This window comes from Coenobita brevimanus, chromosome 98, assembly GCF_032717465.1.
Source record: "Coenobita brevimanus isolate Jiangsu-jjx chromosome 98, ASM3271746v2, whole genome shotgun sequence".
Classification (NCBI taxonomy): domain Eukaryota; kingdom Metazoa; phylum Arthropoda; class Malacostraca; order Decapoda; family Coenobitidae; genus Coenobita; species Coenobita brevimanus.
Window position 1 is genome coordinate 15838270 of NC_137051.1, and position 17556 is coordinate 15855825.

General features: G+C 42.9%; 1 protein-coding gene across 1 annotated transcript in view; it reads left to right on the forward strand.

Annotated features, from left to right (window-relative positions):
* LOC145414201 (threonylcarbamoyladenosine tRNA methylthiotransferase) overlaps window positions 1–17556 on the forward strand; it is a 62034-nt gene that overhangs the window by 26850 nt on the left and 17628 nt on the right. Inside the window, exon 8 of the mRNA XM_080283777.1 lies at window positions 14457–14602. Within this exon, the coding sequence (XP_080139903.1) occupies window positions 14457–14602 (146 nt within the window). The remainder of the gene's footprint in view (window positions 1–14456; window positions 14603–17556) is intronic.

Here is a 17556-nt window from a genome sequence, read left to right on the forward strand (position 1 = left end):
GGGAGGAAGGTAGAGTCCCGGAGGATTGGAAGTCGGGTATAATTATTCCCTTGTACAAAGGAAAAGGGGAAAAAGAAGTGTGTGGTAATCATAGGGGCATTTGTCTTCTTAGTATAATAGGAAAAGTGTATGGTAGGATACTTATTGACAGAGTTAGAGAAAGAACAGAGAAATTAGTTGGAGAAGAACAGGGAGGCTTTAGGAAGGGAAGAGGTTGTGTAGATCAGATATTCATTCTCAGATCTTTAGTGGAAAAGTTTCTAGAGAAGGGAAAGAAGTTGTATGCGGCTTTCATGGATTTGGAGAAAGCATATGACAGGGTGGATAGACTAGGATTGTGGAAAGTGTTAAGAATATATGGAATAGATGGGAAGTTGTTGAATGCTGTGAAGAGTATGTATGATGGTGCGAAGGCTGCAGTGCGTGTGGATGGTGAACTAAGTGAATTTTTCTCTTTGAAAGTTGGGTTGAAACAGGGATGTGTCATGTCTCCATGGTTGTTCAATCTGTACATGGATGGGGTAATAAAAGAGGTACAAGGTAGGGTAGTGGATGTTGGAGTGGCCCTGGTGAGAGAGGATAGTGTTTGGAAACTCCCTGTACTGTTGTTTGCAGATGATACCGTGTTGTTGAGTGAAGACGAAGGAGAGCTGCAAGGCTTGGTGGATGAGTTTGAGAGAGTGTGTAGGAAACGGAATCTAAAGGTGAATGTAGGGAAGAGTAAAGTGATGGTCTTTGAGAGAGGTGAAGTCAGTGAATGTACAGCGAGGTTGGATGGTGAGGAATTGGAAAATGTGAGTACGTTTAAGTACTTGGGTAGTGTGATGAGTAAGGATGGAGGTTTGGAGGGTGAAGTGCTTGAAAGGGTACAGCAGGGAAGAAAGGTTGCTGGTTCTTTGAAAGCAGTGATAAGAAACAGGGAAGTGAGCATGGAAGTGAAAAAGTTACTACATGACAGTATTGTGATACCAACTCTAACGTACGGAAGTGAAGCGTGGACGTTGTTGGAAGGACACAAGTTAAGAGTGAGAGCCGTGGAAATGAGTTATTTATGAGGAGCCTGTGGAGTCACATGGAGAGACAGGCTGACGAATGAGGATATAAAGGAGCGTTGTGGTGTTGATGTGGATGTGATAGGAAGCGTTATGAGGAACACACTGAGGTGGTTTGGCCATGTGGAGAGGATGGAGGGTGAAAGACTGACGAAGAGAGTGTATGTGAGTGAGGTGGAGGGGGAAAGAGGGAGGGGGAGGCCGAGGATGAGATGGAGAGATGGGGTGGAGAGGTATATGAGAGAGGGGGGTGTGAGTTGGGAGCAGGGGAGTGAAATGGCGGGGGACTGGGCGACTTGGAGGCAATTTGTTTGTGGCCACCCCAAACGGGATTGAGGCGTCTGGCAATAGATAGATAGATAGATAGAAAAGTACCCTGATATATGTTACCCCGCCTAACGATGGGGTTTTACCTAACCAGTTAGATCGTTAAACTGGGGTCTCCCTGTTAATAGTTACCTGGTGTACAGGAAACCATTTGGCATCTCACTCAGTGCAGAGTCACCCATAGGCAGAAGGAAGGGGAAAGAATGAAGGAAAGAAGAACAGAAGAGGGAGTGTAAAGTTACCCATAGGCAGAAGGAATAGGAAAGAATGAAGGAAAGAAAGACAGATGAGGAAGGAAGTAAGAGAGGAAAGGGCAGACACCCAAAGTAGCACTATATCAAGTAGTTGGTGAGCACCCCCACCTACCATCTTTTTGCATATGGAAGAGATTGCCTTGTAGTTATGATATGACTGTATACTAGGACAAAAGTACCCATAGGTGGTGGCAGCCATCATCCACTCACTTGGTGTAGTGCTGCCCACTTCGCCCTTCATCTTTATCATTCTTTGTTTTGTATGCTCTCCGCTCTTCCTATTTGTCCCATCTTTCCCGTCACATTTTATTACTCTTCTTTCCTTTTCAGGTAGCTTTACATTTAATGACAAGCCTAATGGTTCCCTGTAAGCCAGGAAACCATTTACAATACATGGTGGTAACCCCATAACCAACTCATACGTGTTCCCTGCGTGCCAGCAAGTGGGTTAGCGGAGGGTTAGTGCCCCTCTCCTTAAAACAACTAAGTTAAACAGCCGCCCTTTATGGGATTAAGGCATCTGGTTGTAGATAGATAGAATAGCACCCTTGTAAGGGTGAATGGTGGCCTGACTGATGAATTTTCAGTGACAGTTGGAATGCTCCAAGGATTATTATCTATGATTTCTAAAGCTATTACTATTATTCCATCCATCATCCAATCCTACGTTGCCCCATGAGGAGCGTATTATTATTATTATTATTAATATTATTATTATTATTTTTATATTGTGGTAGGTGGGGGTGCTCTCCATCCACTCACTCGATGTAGTGCTGCCCTCGGGTGTCTGCCCTTTCCTCTCCTCCATCCTTTTTTCCTTCCATCCTCTCCTGTCCTTTTTTCCTTCATTCTTTAATTGTCCTTCTGCCTACAGATGACTTTATGCTCCCTCTTCTGTCTTTCTTTGCTTCATTCTTTCCTCTTCCTTCTGCCTGTGGGTGACTCTACAGTGAATGACAAGCCAAATGGTTTCCTGTACACCAGGAAACCATTTACTACGCTGGGTGGTAACCACATAACCAAATATTGGCGCCTGGTGGTTTAGTGGGTAATTACAGCACTCCAGTCGGATTAAGCCAGTGAAGGTTTATATCCAAGGGGTGGTTGGGGTTTACTGCTCACATAATGCCACTCAGGGATGAGTGAGGCTGGTCACTCTCATCTTAAATGTCAAGACCAACTTGCCTAGCCCCGGGCTCCTACGCTCCTCGTGGGGCAATGTAGGATTGGAAGATGATACTGATTATGATGATTATTACTATTATTATTCTTTATGGTGGTAGGTGGGGGCGCTTACCATCCACTCACTTTATGTAGTGCTGCCTTGGGTGTCTGCCCTCTGCCCTTTCCTCAATTCCTTCATTCCTCTTCCGTCTTTCCTTCATTCTTTCTTCTTCCTTCTGCCTATGGGTGACTCTACACTGAGTTACAAGCCAAGTAGTTTCCTGTACACCAGGAAGCCATTTACTCCGTTGGGTGGTAACCGTATAATGAAATTATGGCACCTGGTATTTTAGTGGGTAATTACGGCACTCCAACCGGATTGGGCCTGTGTAGGTTTGTATCCAAGGGGTTGTTGGGGTTTATTGCTCACGTAATGCCACTCTGGGATGAGTGAGGCTGGTCACTCTCATGTAAAATGTCAGGACCAACTTGCCTAGCCTAGTGTTCCTACACTGCTCATGGGGCAACATAAGATGGATGCATGGATGGGTTATTCATTTTAGAATGTCAAGTGGCTTTAGGACTGGTATGCTTTGTAAATTTGTTGTAGTCAGTTCTGTTGTTAGGAGTGGAGGGAAGAAGTTAAGGAACTATAACCTCTCTTTTACAATGATAAGTTTTATCCTTCACACTAAGAGAAAGTTGTTATGATGCATGTGTGAGAGTGATGGTAAGGAATAGGGAGGTGAGCATGCAAGTGAAGTAGTTGTTGCATGGCAGCATTGTGATCTCCACATCAGCATATGGAAATGAAACTTGGACTTTTCGGGGAGGGCTGAAGTCAAGAAAGAGAGGAATGGAAACGAGTTGTCTGAGAGGATCATGTGAAGTCATGTGGAGAGACAGACAATTGAGGCAGTTTGTGAGTACAGTATTGTGGTGTTGATGTGGATATGGGGAAAAGTGTTTGAAGTACCCTGGTATAGCCTGTGGCCCATGTGAAGAGAATAAAGAGTGAGAGGTTGATTAGGAGAGTTATGTGAATGAGAGGAAGATGAAGGATGAGCTGGAGGGATAAGTCGGAAAGGTATATTAATGAATGGTGTTATTTAGAGGGAGAGTAGCCTGATTGTGGAGGATAGGATGACATGGAAGCAATTTGTTAATGGCCACCTCCTTTGGAATGAAGGCCATCGTCTCTTTCGACATGTTGGTTCTAAAGTGTTAGGGCTAGGAGGCTGCAATTTACATCAGCAATTGACCTAGATGAGGGATTATTTGTGTATAAGTTTCATCAGATTTGGTTATTAGATTTTTATTTAGAGAGTTTTTTGCAAAAAAATAAATAAATAAATAAATTATCTGTAAGAAAGTACCAGGTTCCTAAAGTAATGCATAAAGTTTGGCTTGCTCTGTGGCAAACTAATCATAAAGAGTTGTTTTACAGATTCTCTAATATGTTTTATGCAGTTTGCATTAGAAGAATATCAGTTATTTTTTTTATTTCAAAGAAAATCAGTGTTTCCTGTAGTACCAGTTTCCTGGATGTTTGGCAAGCTCTGTACACCAAACACATCATTATACAAACATTCTAATTGCAGAATTTATAGTAAGTTTTATGGGCTTTCCAGTGGTACCTTTATTATTTTTGTATAGCTTTATTAAATTAGGAGCTAATAGAGTCCAAAGGAAAAAAAAACATACCTGTATGTTCTCAGAAAACGACCATTGAAGTTGTCAGGTCACAGAGCACTGAGCAACACACCATCTATCTCTTATGGCTCTGCCCGCACTAAGTACACAGCTGAGATTAAAAAATATGCCAGATGTCGAAAGGAGGAGTATTTAGTGGATGATTTATCTAAAAAATAAATAAATAAAAAAAGGTATTCCTGTGTAAATTTTGCACAAAGCTGTATCATGATGCGTGTAGGAGCGCTGAAGTTGCTGCTCGAGCACTTGATATGGGTGTACAAAAATGCTATTTTAGAACACTTATACATTTCTGAAAATGATATCACTTTGCACAGGGACAGAGGAAGGATGCCAGAACGTCTTGGAATTTTCTCAGAATGTTAAAAAATTTAATTTTTTTTGTGTAAAAAATGAAGATGATTGCCTTAAAGTGTCTTGCTGTAGGTATGTAGATGGACAGGTGTGTGAAGAGTGAAATTCTTTGTGGTAGTGAAGCTTAGGCAGTAAATGAAGATGAGATCCATGAGTTTGAACATACCAAGATGAGGATGGCCCGATGGATGTGCAGCGCTTCATGGAAAAAGAGAACAGCAGATGGCAGATTGTATTTGAGCAGCAGAAAGGCTGACTGGGATTTGACTGCTACATTTTGTTGGTGGTAGGTGGGGGCGCCCATCATCCACCCAGTTAGTGTAGTGGTACCCTGTTTTTAGGGTATCTTTACATTGAGTGGCTAGCCAAATGATTTCCTGTAAACCAGGAAATCATTTACAATGCTGGGTGGCAACCTTATAACCAACCGACATGTGTTCCCTACATGACAGCAGGTGGGTTGGCGGGGGTTTAGTGCCCCTTCCTGGAAAACAACTAACTAAAAATACGAACAAGAAGCCTTGGACCAGGACTTACAAAAAAATGATGACTGAGGACCGAACAAAGGACATGATATGGATGGCGACGTGGAATGTAAGGGGTGCAATTGATGAGGTGAAAGAGAGAGAGATTGTCCAAGTGCTTAAGGGTGCGAAAGTGGATGTATGTGGATTAACTGAAACTAAATGGAGAGGTGAGAGTGTGAGAGAATGGGAGTGTGGATGGGGTATATGTGCAGGAGTAGGTGAGAATGAGAGGGAAAAAGAAGGAGTGTGTATTCTTTTAACAGATGGAAGGAGAATATAAGAGAGTATGGATCAGTTGGCTCAAGGATTGTGTGGGTAAGACTGAAAGTTGGACTACAAAAGTGGGTGACTGTGTGCGTGTATGCGCCAACCCAAGATCGTGCAAGCAGAATGAGAGAAGAGTTCTGGACAAATGTGGAAGTGTGCATGGAAAAGTCTGAAAGGAATGAGAGAGTGTTTTTGATTGGTGATACGAATGGTAGAGTAGGGAACGTGAAGGTGGTTGGAGTAGTTGGTGAGTGGGGTGTGCCTGCTAAGATTGATGAGAATGGCAGCGCATTAGTGGACATTTGTGCTGGGAGGGGGTTGATGATAGCCGATACCCTCTTCAGGCACAAAATGATCCACAGGTATACATGGCAAGTGATGAGGAGGGTGGATGGTGCCCTGAATGAAAGGAAGGCAATGATTGATTATGTGTGTGTGGATGAAATGATGCGAAAATATGAAATGGATGCAAGAGCATATAGAGGTTGGGGGAGAGGACTTTCTGACCACTTGGTGGTGGTCAGAATCAAGGTTCAAGTAAAATGGAGGAACAGAAGAAGGGAAGGACAGGAGGAAGGTGTAGATGCAAGGAGAGTGGAAAGGTTACAAGAGGATGAGAAAAAGGCAGAATACAAGGGAGAAATGGAGGAACGATTGGGTAAATATGAATAGGAGCAGATGGGGGACTTGGTAGGTGTGTGCAAATATTCACAGAAGAAATATGTGCAGCATGTGAGGTGGTGTGTGGGGTGAAGAGAAGATGGAAGGGGGTGCAAGGAACAGGATGGTGGAATGAAGAGGCGAGACAGGCTGTGGCACAAAAGAAAAAAGCATATAATGAATGACTGATAAACAGGGGCATGGAAGAAGCTGAGAGATGGAAGAGAGAGTTATATGTAGAAAGGAAGAGAGAGGTGAAAAGATTGGTAAGAGAGAGTAAGATGAGAGTGATTGAGGAATTTGGAAGGAATTTGAGTGTCGAGTGGGTCGAGTGGAGGGAATGTGAGAAAATGTTCTGGAAAGAGGTAAAGAGAGTCAGACAGGGTGGCAAAGAAGTTAGTAGGGGAGTGAAAGATAAAAATGGTAGATTACTAGTTGAGAAGGGAGAAAAAGTGAGCAGATGGAGAGAACACTAACGAATTGTTAAACATAGAGAATAAGTGGCTGAGGAATGGCTGGGAGAAGGAGGGAGGTGAGAAGACAGGAAGAAATCAGTAGGATGGAGGTTGTGGAAGCAATGAAGAAAGTCAAAATGGGGAAAGCCCCAGGAATTGATGGAATGTGTGGTGAAATGCTGAAGCATGGGGGAGAGATAGTAGTAGAATGGATGTGGAAGATGTGCAGATTGGCCTGGGAGGAAGGTAGAGTCCCAGAGGATTGGAAGTAAGGTATAATTATTCCCTTGTACAAAGGAAAGGGGGAGAAAGAAGTGTGTGGTAATCATAGGGGCATTTGTCTTCTTAGTGTAAAAATATACGGTAGGATACTTATTGACAGAGTTAGGGAAATAACAGAGGAATTAGTTGGAGAAGAACAGGGAGGCTTTAGGAAAGGAAGAAGTTGTGTAGATCAGATATTTCATTCTTAGATCTTTAGTGGAAAAGTTTCTAGAGAAGGGAAAGAAGTTGTATGCGGCCTTCATGGATTTGGAGAAAGCATATGATAGGGTGGATAGACAAGGATTGTGGAAAGTATTAAGAATAAATGGAGTAGATAGGAAGTTGTTGAATGGTGTGAAGATTATGTATGAGGGTGCTAAGACTACAGTGCATGTGGATAGTGAACTGAGTGAGTTTTTCTGTTTGAAGGTTGGGTTGAAACAGGGATGTGTCATGTCTCCATGGTTGTTCAGTCTGTATATGGATGGGGTTATAAAAGAGATACAAGATAGGGCAGTGGATGTTGGAGTGGCCCTAGTGAGAGAGGGCAGTGTTTGGAAACTCCCTGTACTGTTGTTTGTAGATGAGACCGTGTTGTTAAGTGAAAACGAATGGGAGCTGCAAGGCTTGGTGGATGAGTTTGGGAGAGTGTGTAAGAAACGGAATCTAAAGGTGAATGTAGAGAAGAGTAAAGTTATGGTCTTCAAGAGAGGTGAACTCAGTGAATGTACAGTGAGGTTGGATGATGAGGAAATGGAAAATGTGAGTATGTTTAAATGCTTGGGTAGTGTGATGAGTGAAGATGGTAGTTTGGAGGGTGAAGTGCTTGACAGGGTACAACAAGGAAGAAAGGTTGCTGGTTCCTTGAAGGCAGTGATAAGAAACAGGGAAGTAAGCATAGAAGTGAAAAAGTTACATGACAGTATTGTGATACCAACTCTAACGTATGTAAGTGAAGCTTGGACGTTGTTGGAGGGACAAGTCAAGACTGAGAACAGTGGAAATGAGTTATTTGAGGGGAGCCTGTGGAGTCACATGGAGAGGCAGACTGACAAATGAGGATGTGAAGGCGCGTTGTGGTGTGGATGTGGACACGATAGGAAGCGTTAGGAGAAACACATTGAGGTGGTTTGGCCAAGTGGAAAGAATGGAGAGTGAGAGACTGATGAGGAGAGTGTATGTGAGTGAGGTGGAAGGGGAGAGAGGGAGGGGAAGGCCAAGGATGAGATGGAGGGATGGAGTGGAAAGGTATATGAGAGAGGGGGGTGTGACTTGGGAGCAGGGCAGTGAAATGGCTGGGGACAGGGTGACGTGGAGGCGATTTGTTTGTGACCACCCCGTTTAAGGGATTAAGGTGTCTGGCAATAGGTATTTTGATGGTATTGCACTGGGAGAGGTTGAGGTGGTTTGGACATGTAAAGAGAAAGGAGGATGAAAATTAGGTGAAAAGATATAGGAGAGTGAATGGTGAGGGCATATATTACTGAATTGGTTTGTCCAAAAAGAAACTGAACTTTTTAAATAGTGCACCACCTAGCTGGCATAGTGTGATCACAACGGGAGCGCTGTGTTGTGGCGACTTTGAGCTTTAATCTAACACTAGCCTCATCACGCCATGGCACCTAGTCATCAAGGTACACATGGTTGAGTGAACATGTGTTTAGTGCACTTGGTGATTTGTTGCAGAAACAATGAAGGATCTTGAAGATCACTGTGTTTACCTGACATTCTGTTTCAGATTAGGAAAAACTTTTATGGAGACTTTTCTTATGTTGCAACAGGCAAATGAGGAGGATTGTTTGAGCCGTATGCAGTGGACACAAGTGTTTCCAGTGGTTCAGATTGGGAAGAACACCCACCGAAGATGATCTCAAATCTGGATGGCCTTTCTGTGTCAAGAGACAATGATCACATTGAGAAAGTGCATTCTGTGATACGTTAAGTCTGTGAACTTTCCAAAGAAGTTGGATTCTGTAAAGTTCATGCCACATGATTTTAACTGAAGAACTGAAGGTGCCTCATGTTGCCTCAGAATTGGTGCTGCATCTGCTAACAGATGAGCAAAAAGAGAACTGTCACAGTCAGTCAGGAGCTGTTTGATTGTTCAGATGTTGATGAAAACTTTCTGAAAAATATCATAACAGATGAAATGTGGGTGTACAGCTACGATGTCAAAACAAAAAGGCAATCGTTGCAGTGGGATGGGACATCGTTCCTGCGAATAAAAAAAAACGTCAGAGTTGGTCAAATGTAAAAGTAAGTTTGTTCAGTGTGGTCAGATAATCAGACTTCATGAAGGAAGGAAGGAAAGGAGGAAAAAATAATGAAGAATTAGCACCAAGCCATTATATGGCTATATGGCACTGTAGGAGTAGAGGGAAGATAAAGCCCAGAAGAACCACAGAAATATCAAGAAAAGAGGTAGAACAGAAGAGGGGAAGAGGAATGTAAGGAAAAAGACAGGAAAGAAAAAGGCCTTTTTAAGTTGCCTCTTAAAACAGGCAGGGATACTGGGGAGAGTATTCTTTCCCCCATTCCTCCCCAGGGGGATGGACTTCATGAAGCATTTGAGGGAGACAGTGGGAAAGAAGAGGTCTGAGCCATTGGCAGACAAAAACCTGGATGCTGCACCTTGACAGTGGACCTGCTTACACATTGTTTCTTATCCATGCCTTTTTGGTGAAACCTGAGACTGCTATCGTCCCCCAGCCACCCTAGTCTCCAGGTTTGGCCTCTGCGGACTTTGTTTTGCTCCCAGAGTTGAAATCCATCCTGAAAGCTCACCAGTTTCATAAGATAGAAGAGATAGAAGAATATTTGCAAAGGGCACTAAACACATGTTCACTCAGGCATGTGAACGGTCTAAAAAAAGTATTGGCCCCTTTCCCCAACAATACAGTATGGCACAATGGACAAAGGCTTCTGACTGTTAATTGTATACTCTTGCATTATGTAGGTACACCCACCACAAATTGACTCAGGACCTACACACAGAATTGCTATGGGAGAGTTGTCTGTCTTTGCTTTGGGTTTACACCTCTACCAAATGAATTTTTTGGGCAAGAAGTAACTGACAACTCCTCTGGTGTTGGCGGGAGGGGGTGAAACACTCAGCACGTCAGTGCTTGCCCAGAATCAAGAGTGGGAGTACATGTTCCCATTGCTCCGAGCTTGCACCTCCCTCTCTCTTCGTATGCATTACTGTTTGCCCTGTTATTTTCCTAGAGTCGAGTTGTCATGCCTGGAAAGTACCGCTCAAGGGATGAGAGGGTCCGCATCATTGCATGGAGGCAGGATAATGTCCCTGTCAACATGATTTGTGAATGTACAGTGCCCTTGCGCCCAACACGCGTTTGTCCAGCACGATTCGTGTCCAGCACGGAGCACAATAATTAGTAAGATTTAATTCGGTTTAATTACTGTAACACGGGTGCTTTAGCATAACACGGACGGAGCTCTGAGAAGTGGGCGAAATCCGCAGAGTTCGCCTCTAGCACGATCACCCCTGGTCCAACACGGTCATACTGGACATTCCCGTGATGCTGACAGCCAATAAAAACTTCCAATCAAGTAGCCTCCCCCGCCCACTATCGTAAGGCGATCGTGCTGTCGCCCGATTAAAAACGCTTCTGCTCTCACGTGATGTTTTGTTTAAATTTCTCCCGCCACAGCACCACTCAGTCGCATAATTCGCATTGGAAGGTGCTTTTTTCTTGCTGCATTTTCTGCCCTTGTTACTGCATTTTACCCTGCTCACGATGCCTAGGAAGCCTTCTGAGAACCCCAAGAAACGGAGGCACCTCCCTCAGCCCACCAAGCTAGAAAGCATTGAGAGGAAGAAGAAAGGGGAGAGGAAAGTTGACATTGCCAAGGCCTACGACATGAATGAAGCCAACATGAGGACCATAATAAAAAACCAAGACAAGATCCTGGCAGCAGTGAAGGCTTACAGAATGCTAGGACAGGCAGAAGCAGGACCTTCCATGGCGGTGGACGAAGATAGTGATTCTGAGTGTGATTTCGAAGGACTTATGAGGGAGGTTGAGGAGGAGCAGCAGCCATTACCCGCTAGTGACACCAGCAGCCATCCTCCGGGGACCCAGTAGGACTACCTACAGCCTTGGATACCACCTTCCATCCCCAGCAAGCCCACCAACACTATCCTAAAAGGTTAGTTATCATTCATAGCACAGTACCATTTATTATAATTACAGTAGTACCAATATATGTATAGGTATATGGTAGGTATTTAGGGTGACTTTTCCTAGGGTTGCTGACGTAATTCATTTTTCCCCATAAGCTCTGTTGTTTGTCCAACACGTTTTTGGTCCAACACGGGACCCATGCATGACAATATTACCGTGTTGGACGCGAGGGTACTGTACTGGGCGCACAAAGTTGACTGTCATGAAGATTCTTGCTGCAGTGCACGTTCTGCCATCTGATGTCATACCAGAGCACAAGCATGGTGGTGGAAAGAAGAGGACGACTTCCAGAGGCACAGATACGCTTCTGAAGAGGGATGTAATCAAGAATCCTTGACTGACAGCAGCAGAATTGAAGAGAATGCATCCCCAGCTGTTACATGACCTCTCAGTTTGAACTATACAACACGGCTCGCAGAAGGAGCTAGGTTTGCCAAGCCGCACAGCAGCCAAGAAACTGTTTCTCACTGACCGTATGAAGAAGCAGCGCATTCAGTTTGCCAAGAGGTATGCACACTGGACGTCGGATGGGTGGAGAAAAGTTATGTTTTCCGATGAAAGCACATATCAAGTGTTCCAGGTGCGTTCTGCCAGAGTTCGTCGCCCTGCCTCCCATAGTCGATGTGACCCTGCTTACACAGTGCCGACTGTTAAGCACCCACAATCAGTAATGGCGTGGGGGTGTTTCTCAGGTGAAATGGGAAAGGGAGGCCTGTACTTTCTTCCTGAGAACTTGATGATGAATGGTGGCCGGTACATTCAAGTTCTGAAAGATCATTTGTTAAACTTTTTTGATATTCATTGGTGCGACTTTTTCATGCACGATTCAGCTCCATGTCACAAGTCAAGAAAGGTGACAAAATGGCTTCGGGATAATCAGATTGAGGACCTCTACTAGCCTGGCAACAGTCCGGATCTAAATCCGATAGAAAACTGCTGGGGAGAGATGAAGAAAATCATGGCAGAGAAGAAGACATCCAATCTGGACAACGTCAAGACTATACTCCGTTTTTTTTATCGAGGCGAAGATGCACTTGACAGGTTGATGATGATTGGCTGAATGCAACATGTCCAAAAAATATTTACTAACCCAAATTTCCCCCTCAGATATTTGTTGTCAGTTAATAATGCTAGATTATGAAGTAATGTTGCATTCACCCAGAAATCACCAATCTGTCAAGTGCATCTTCGCCTCGATAAAAAAAACTGGGTAACTGACAAATGTTTGGTGCAAAGAAATGTCCGTAGATTACTTTAGAGATCTAAGTGATTCCATGCCAAAATGCATCCAACTGGTCCTGAAAAACAAGGGAAACATGATTTCATATTAATGAATGGCATTTCATGACAAACATTGTGATATACTATGATTTCTGTGTTTTTTAATACCTTGTGGGGGGAGGTCCTGAGTCAATTTGCAGTAGCTGTAGGCCTGCCATCCTAGTAAGGGAGAATTGCCAGTTGTCAGTTTGACACATGTTATAAGTACAGTAGAACCTCTCTCATTCGGACTATATGGGGGGAAGGGTTGTCCGAATTAGCAGATTGTCCGGACCATCAGGGTAATCTCCAGTTCATACCAAAAACTATCTACATATGGTATGTTTGTTAATTATTAACATATGTGGCATATGTCAACCCTATGTAACTGCAAAAGATGAAAGGATACTAAAATAACCAAACTAATCATGTATGATAGTTTTGTATTGCATAATTTACAGGTAAGGCCATGACAAGAAACTAGCCTACATTTTAAATTGTAGTAAGTGACTAAGGTCCGTGTAGGCAAAAAAAAAAATTAATTAATTAACTAATATTTGGAATAAAAATAAAACTTATGTAGGCAAAAAATACATTGTCATCTTTGGCATATTGATAACGCCCATATGGGCAAGAAGCTAATGTTTGATGTACAGGTAAAGCACATTTAAGTTCAAAAAATAACCTACAGTAATAATTAAACACTGCAGAATATTCTGACCCATTTTTGTGTAAGCAAACTCCTCCTTTTAACACCGTTATTCATTGCAGAAGCTGCACTTGCATTAAGGGGCATGGTAAGGAGGATTAATGTTTGAAATACAGCATAAAAATATAAATGGTTGGTGAACTAGTTGATGGAACGAATGCTAACGTGTGTTTAAACAGGCGCCCATGTTGCGACCTAGCGTGATCCGAGACTAAACGAATGACGATCGCTTTCCGCGCCGATACTGAAAATGACTTTAGAATTACTTTCAACATATTTTTGGAGCTTATTATTTTTAAATTTTGTCCGAATTAACAGAAATCCAGATCAAAGGGGTCCAGACCAAAGAGGTTCTACTGTACTGTTTGTCTTAGTGATCCATCCTTAGTTGTTAAGTCTTTAGTTGCATGCCATCTTGTGTTCATTTAAGAACCATTGGATACAGAGGGGGGCAATACTTTTTTGAGAGATTGTACAGTGCCTTGACGACTAATTGATCTGGCGAGATGTGGTTAGTGTTAGACTAAAGCTCAAGGTCACCGTAACTCAGTGAAGTTGCGATCATGCTATGCCAGCTAGTTGGTGTGCTATTTAAAAAGTTTGGTTTCTTTTTGGACAGACCTCTCATACAGCTGTTGTTATTAAGTAATGCTGGTCTGTCTGGCAGAGCATACATCATCAAACACAGGCAAGCAACTGGCCTTGCACTACAGTCCCATGCAGTGAACTGATGTTCACTTTTGGCAGTCAGCGCCTTGTCACAATTAGGCACGGGGAAGTGTGGAGGTTTATTTCGCAGATGGACTCTGCATTTGTGTCTCTCCACCCAGTCAGCAGGGGTACCATAATAGGCTTCACATCACCATGATGTTTGGTTTTATGGTTACCACCCAGCATTGTAGATGGTTTCCTGTCTTACAGGAAACCATTAGGCTTGTCACTCAGTGTAGAACCACCAGAAGTGGAAAGAAGAATTATAAAAAGAAGGATGGGAGAAATGGGGAGAGAGGAGGGCAGACTCAGAAAAAGAATGATAAAGATAAAGGATGATGTAGGCAGCACTGCATCAGGTGGGTGGATGATAGTTGCCACCACCTACCACCACTGTGTATGCAGTACTGTATATAAGTTATACTTCAACATGTTAATTCCTTCATCAAAATGTGGACTTGCATCAGTCAGCATTATAAAAAAAGAACAGTCTAACAGGCAGATGTAATTTGTACACTATCATTTTCCAAACAGGAGATAGCCAAGATAATGCAAGACCATCGTGTTTATGCCTTCCTGCATGTACCAGTCCAGTCAGGGAGTGATGGCGTCCTCGGGGAAATGCGAAGAGAGTACACAGTGGCAGAGTTCAGCAAGGTGGTTGATGTGTTAAGGGAAAGGTACTGTACCTTCAATTGTGAATTATGTTTCCTCATTCTGTCTCTCCATCTGTCTAAGACACATCAGTTTTGTTAATGTAATGTGTCCAGTCATCACAAAGTGTACAGATATTGATTTCGCTTTCTTTTATTCAAATTTTTTTTTTTTTTTTTTTATTTAATTACAGTATGACCTCACTACAACGGACTTCACTAAACCGGAACTCGCCTTTTTTGGAGTCGAGGAGCCGACCGGAATAGTTTTTTATATATTGGGAAGACTCTGAAAATGCTAGAAGCGATCCGAACTGCCTAAGCTCAGGCCGGGGTGGCCATATTGCCCGCAGTTTATGTGTTCATGCGTCAGTTGGTGACGGGCTGGTGGCATCACTATTGTCCCCCCATGTTGTGTCTCAGTCTGACCCACATCATTTCCCCGGAAGTCCCAAAATTACTGCTTGAGGGTGACGAGTGATAAGTGAAATATACAGACAAAGTAGAACATCTTTAGTTTGTAAGATCATAAATAGTAAGAAGTGTACTGTACTTGAAAAGTGCTTAAAATTAAGTACCGGTACACTACACAGCATGCAAGGTACAAGCTGCACCTCCAGTTCCCGTCCATGATTCAGCTCCTGCCAGTGAAGACAATCAGGAGGATGATTCACTGTTCGTTGATGATGACTGTCTATCTATCTATCTATTGCCAGACGCCTCAATCCCGTTTGGAGTGGCCACAAACAAATCGCCTCCAAGTCGCCCTGTCCCCCGCCATTTCACTGCCCTGCTCCCAACTCACACCCCCCTCTCTCATATACCTCTCCACCCCATCCCTCCATCTCATCCTTGGCCTCCCCCTCCCTCTTCCCCCCTCCGCCTCACTCACATACACTCTCTTCGTTAGTCTTTCACCCTCCATCCTCTCCACATGGCCAAACCACCTCAGTGTGTTCCTCATAACGCTTCCCATCACATCCACATCAACACCACAACGTTCCTTTATATCCTCATTCGTCAGCCTGTCTCTCCACGTGACTCCACAGGCTTCTCTTAAATAACTCATTTCCACTGCTCTCACTCTTGACTTGTGTCCTTCCAATAATGTCCAAGCTTCACTTCCGTACGTTAGAGTTGGTATCACAATACTGTCATGTAGTAACTTTCTCACTTCCATGCTCACTTCCCTGTTTCTTATCTCTGCTGATAATGGGTAATGAATTTGAAGGATTTGCTCTGAAGGATCGTTCACCGGGTGCTGAATGATGATAGGCTACACTCGGGAAAGTGGGGGGTGGGGGGGGAGTAGGATGAGCCAAGTGAGTCGTAATGGTTACGAAAGAAAATCATTTTTTGTTTTTTATTATGAGTTTTATTGTGTCCAAGCCTTGCTTAATTTTACTGTGTTATGCAGTAAATTATTTATAGTGGCATTTGAGTTAAGAGGCAAATGGGATATTGCAATGAGTTAAAAGGAACTGGTGGGGTGAAGCAGGATGGTGGTCATGATGCTTTTCATGTATGACAGTATCTTGTGTATGTTACATATGACCTTTATTGAGGCTAAACCTTGTTAAAATTATGGTATACTGTGTTATGCGGTAAATTATTTATAATGGCATTTGAAAAAAGTTAAGAGGCAAATGGGATATTGCCCCGAGTTAGAAGGAACCGGTGGAGTGAAGCAGGATGGTGGCTGTGATGCTTTTCATGTATGAAAATATCTTTGCAGAGAGAAGTCCACATGTCGCTTTTATCTGAGTTTCGCCCTTTTTTTTTTGGAATGGCTTTGGCCCCAATTAGTCTGTTCTAGTGAGGTTTTACTGTACACTGTACCAGTATATATTAGCTTATCCCATTTTAGAAGAGTTGCTCCTTTTTGTTGAGTGAAATAATCTGACAGGAATCGAAGCAATACCTAAATTGATCTATGATACCCAGCCTTACAAAAGGTTGATGAAGACAGTTTCTAATTATCCATTTTTACATGTACTTGAATTTAGTCTTTTTTTTTTGGGGGGGGGGGGAAGGTGGGCTAATTCCAGATGATATTATTGAAATATTGGAAATTCATACTTCTCCGAAGAGCTGAGTCCATCTTACTAACCCTTTCACTAATATGGTCCTATTTTTAAGATTCTGGGAAACATCAGTTTCATATTACTGTGAGATACCCCTACCATTCAGAATGTTGAATTCATCTTAGCTCTAACACTTCAGTAGTTACAGTAATTTTTCATAAGATGTACAGAACATTTTCTTGGATATGTATTTTCCTGAATTTTTTTTTTTTTTTTTTGCATATCCATGGTTTCTTTTTCTCATGATTATTGGAGCCAGATAAAAATTTTACCCGTTAAAATAGGCATATTTTTGCACCTACAATGCTCTTCTCTTGTGTATGAGGTCTGCCCAAAAAGAAACCGAATTTTTAAAATAGCACACCAACCAACTGGCTTTACATGATTGTCACGAATCAATCCGCGACATTTCCCTTTTGTGAGAAGCCACGAACTATTAGTGGAAAACTCACTGCGTATCGCTCAGCTAACCGTTTCTCCCTCCATTTCGGGGTACACTTTTCAAAACATTCGTCACTGTTTTCAAGAGTGACCGATTTAATGCACGTCACTAAGTGCTGTACTGAGCGATACTATTGTTTTCTTTATTGTTCGCCCCTGCTTGCACTTGACCGTTAAAAATGCGGCCTAGTGCTCCGCTTTTGTTCCCACGACTTACTCAGTCTAGTGTTTGCTGTGACGGAGACAGGACCTGTGCAGCAGTGCGAGAGGTCAGCTAGTACCCAAACTCCGCTTACAGTTTCTCCAAGCTCCCACCTTTAGTTCTTCAGCTTTGGGTGATACACCGCATTCATTGACTCGTATTTCCTTTTTGTATTTTGTAGTCATAAGAGTTTAGTTAAGGTGTTTTTTCCTAGGCGTAAGTATTTAGCTTTTGTGTGAGTGAGTGCGTCTCAT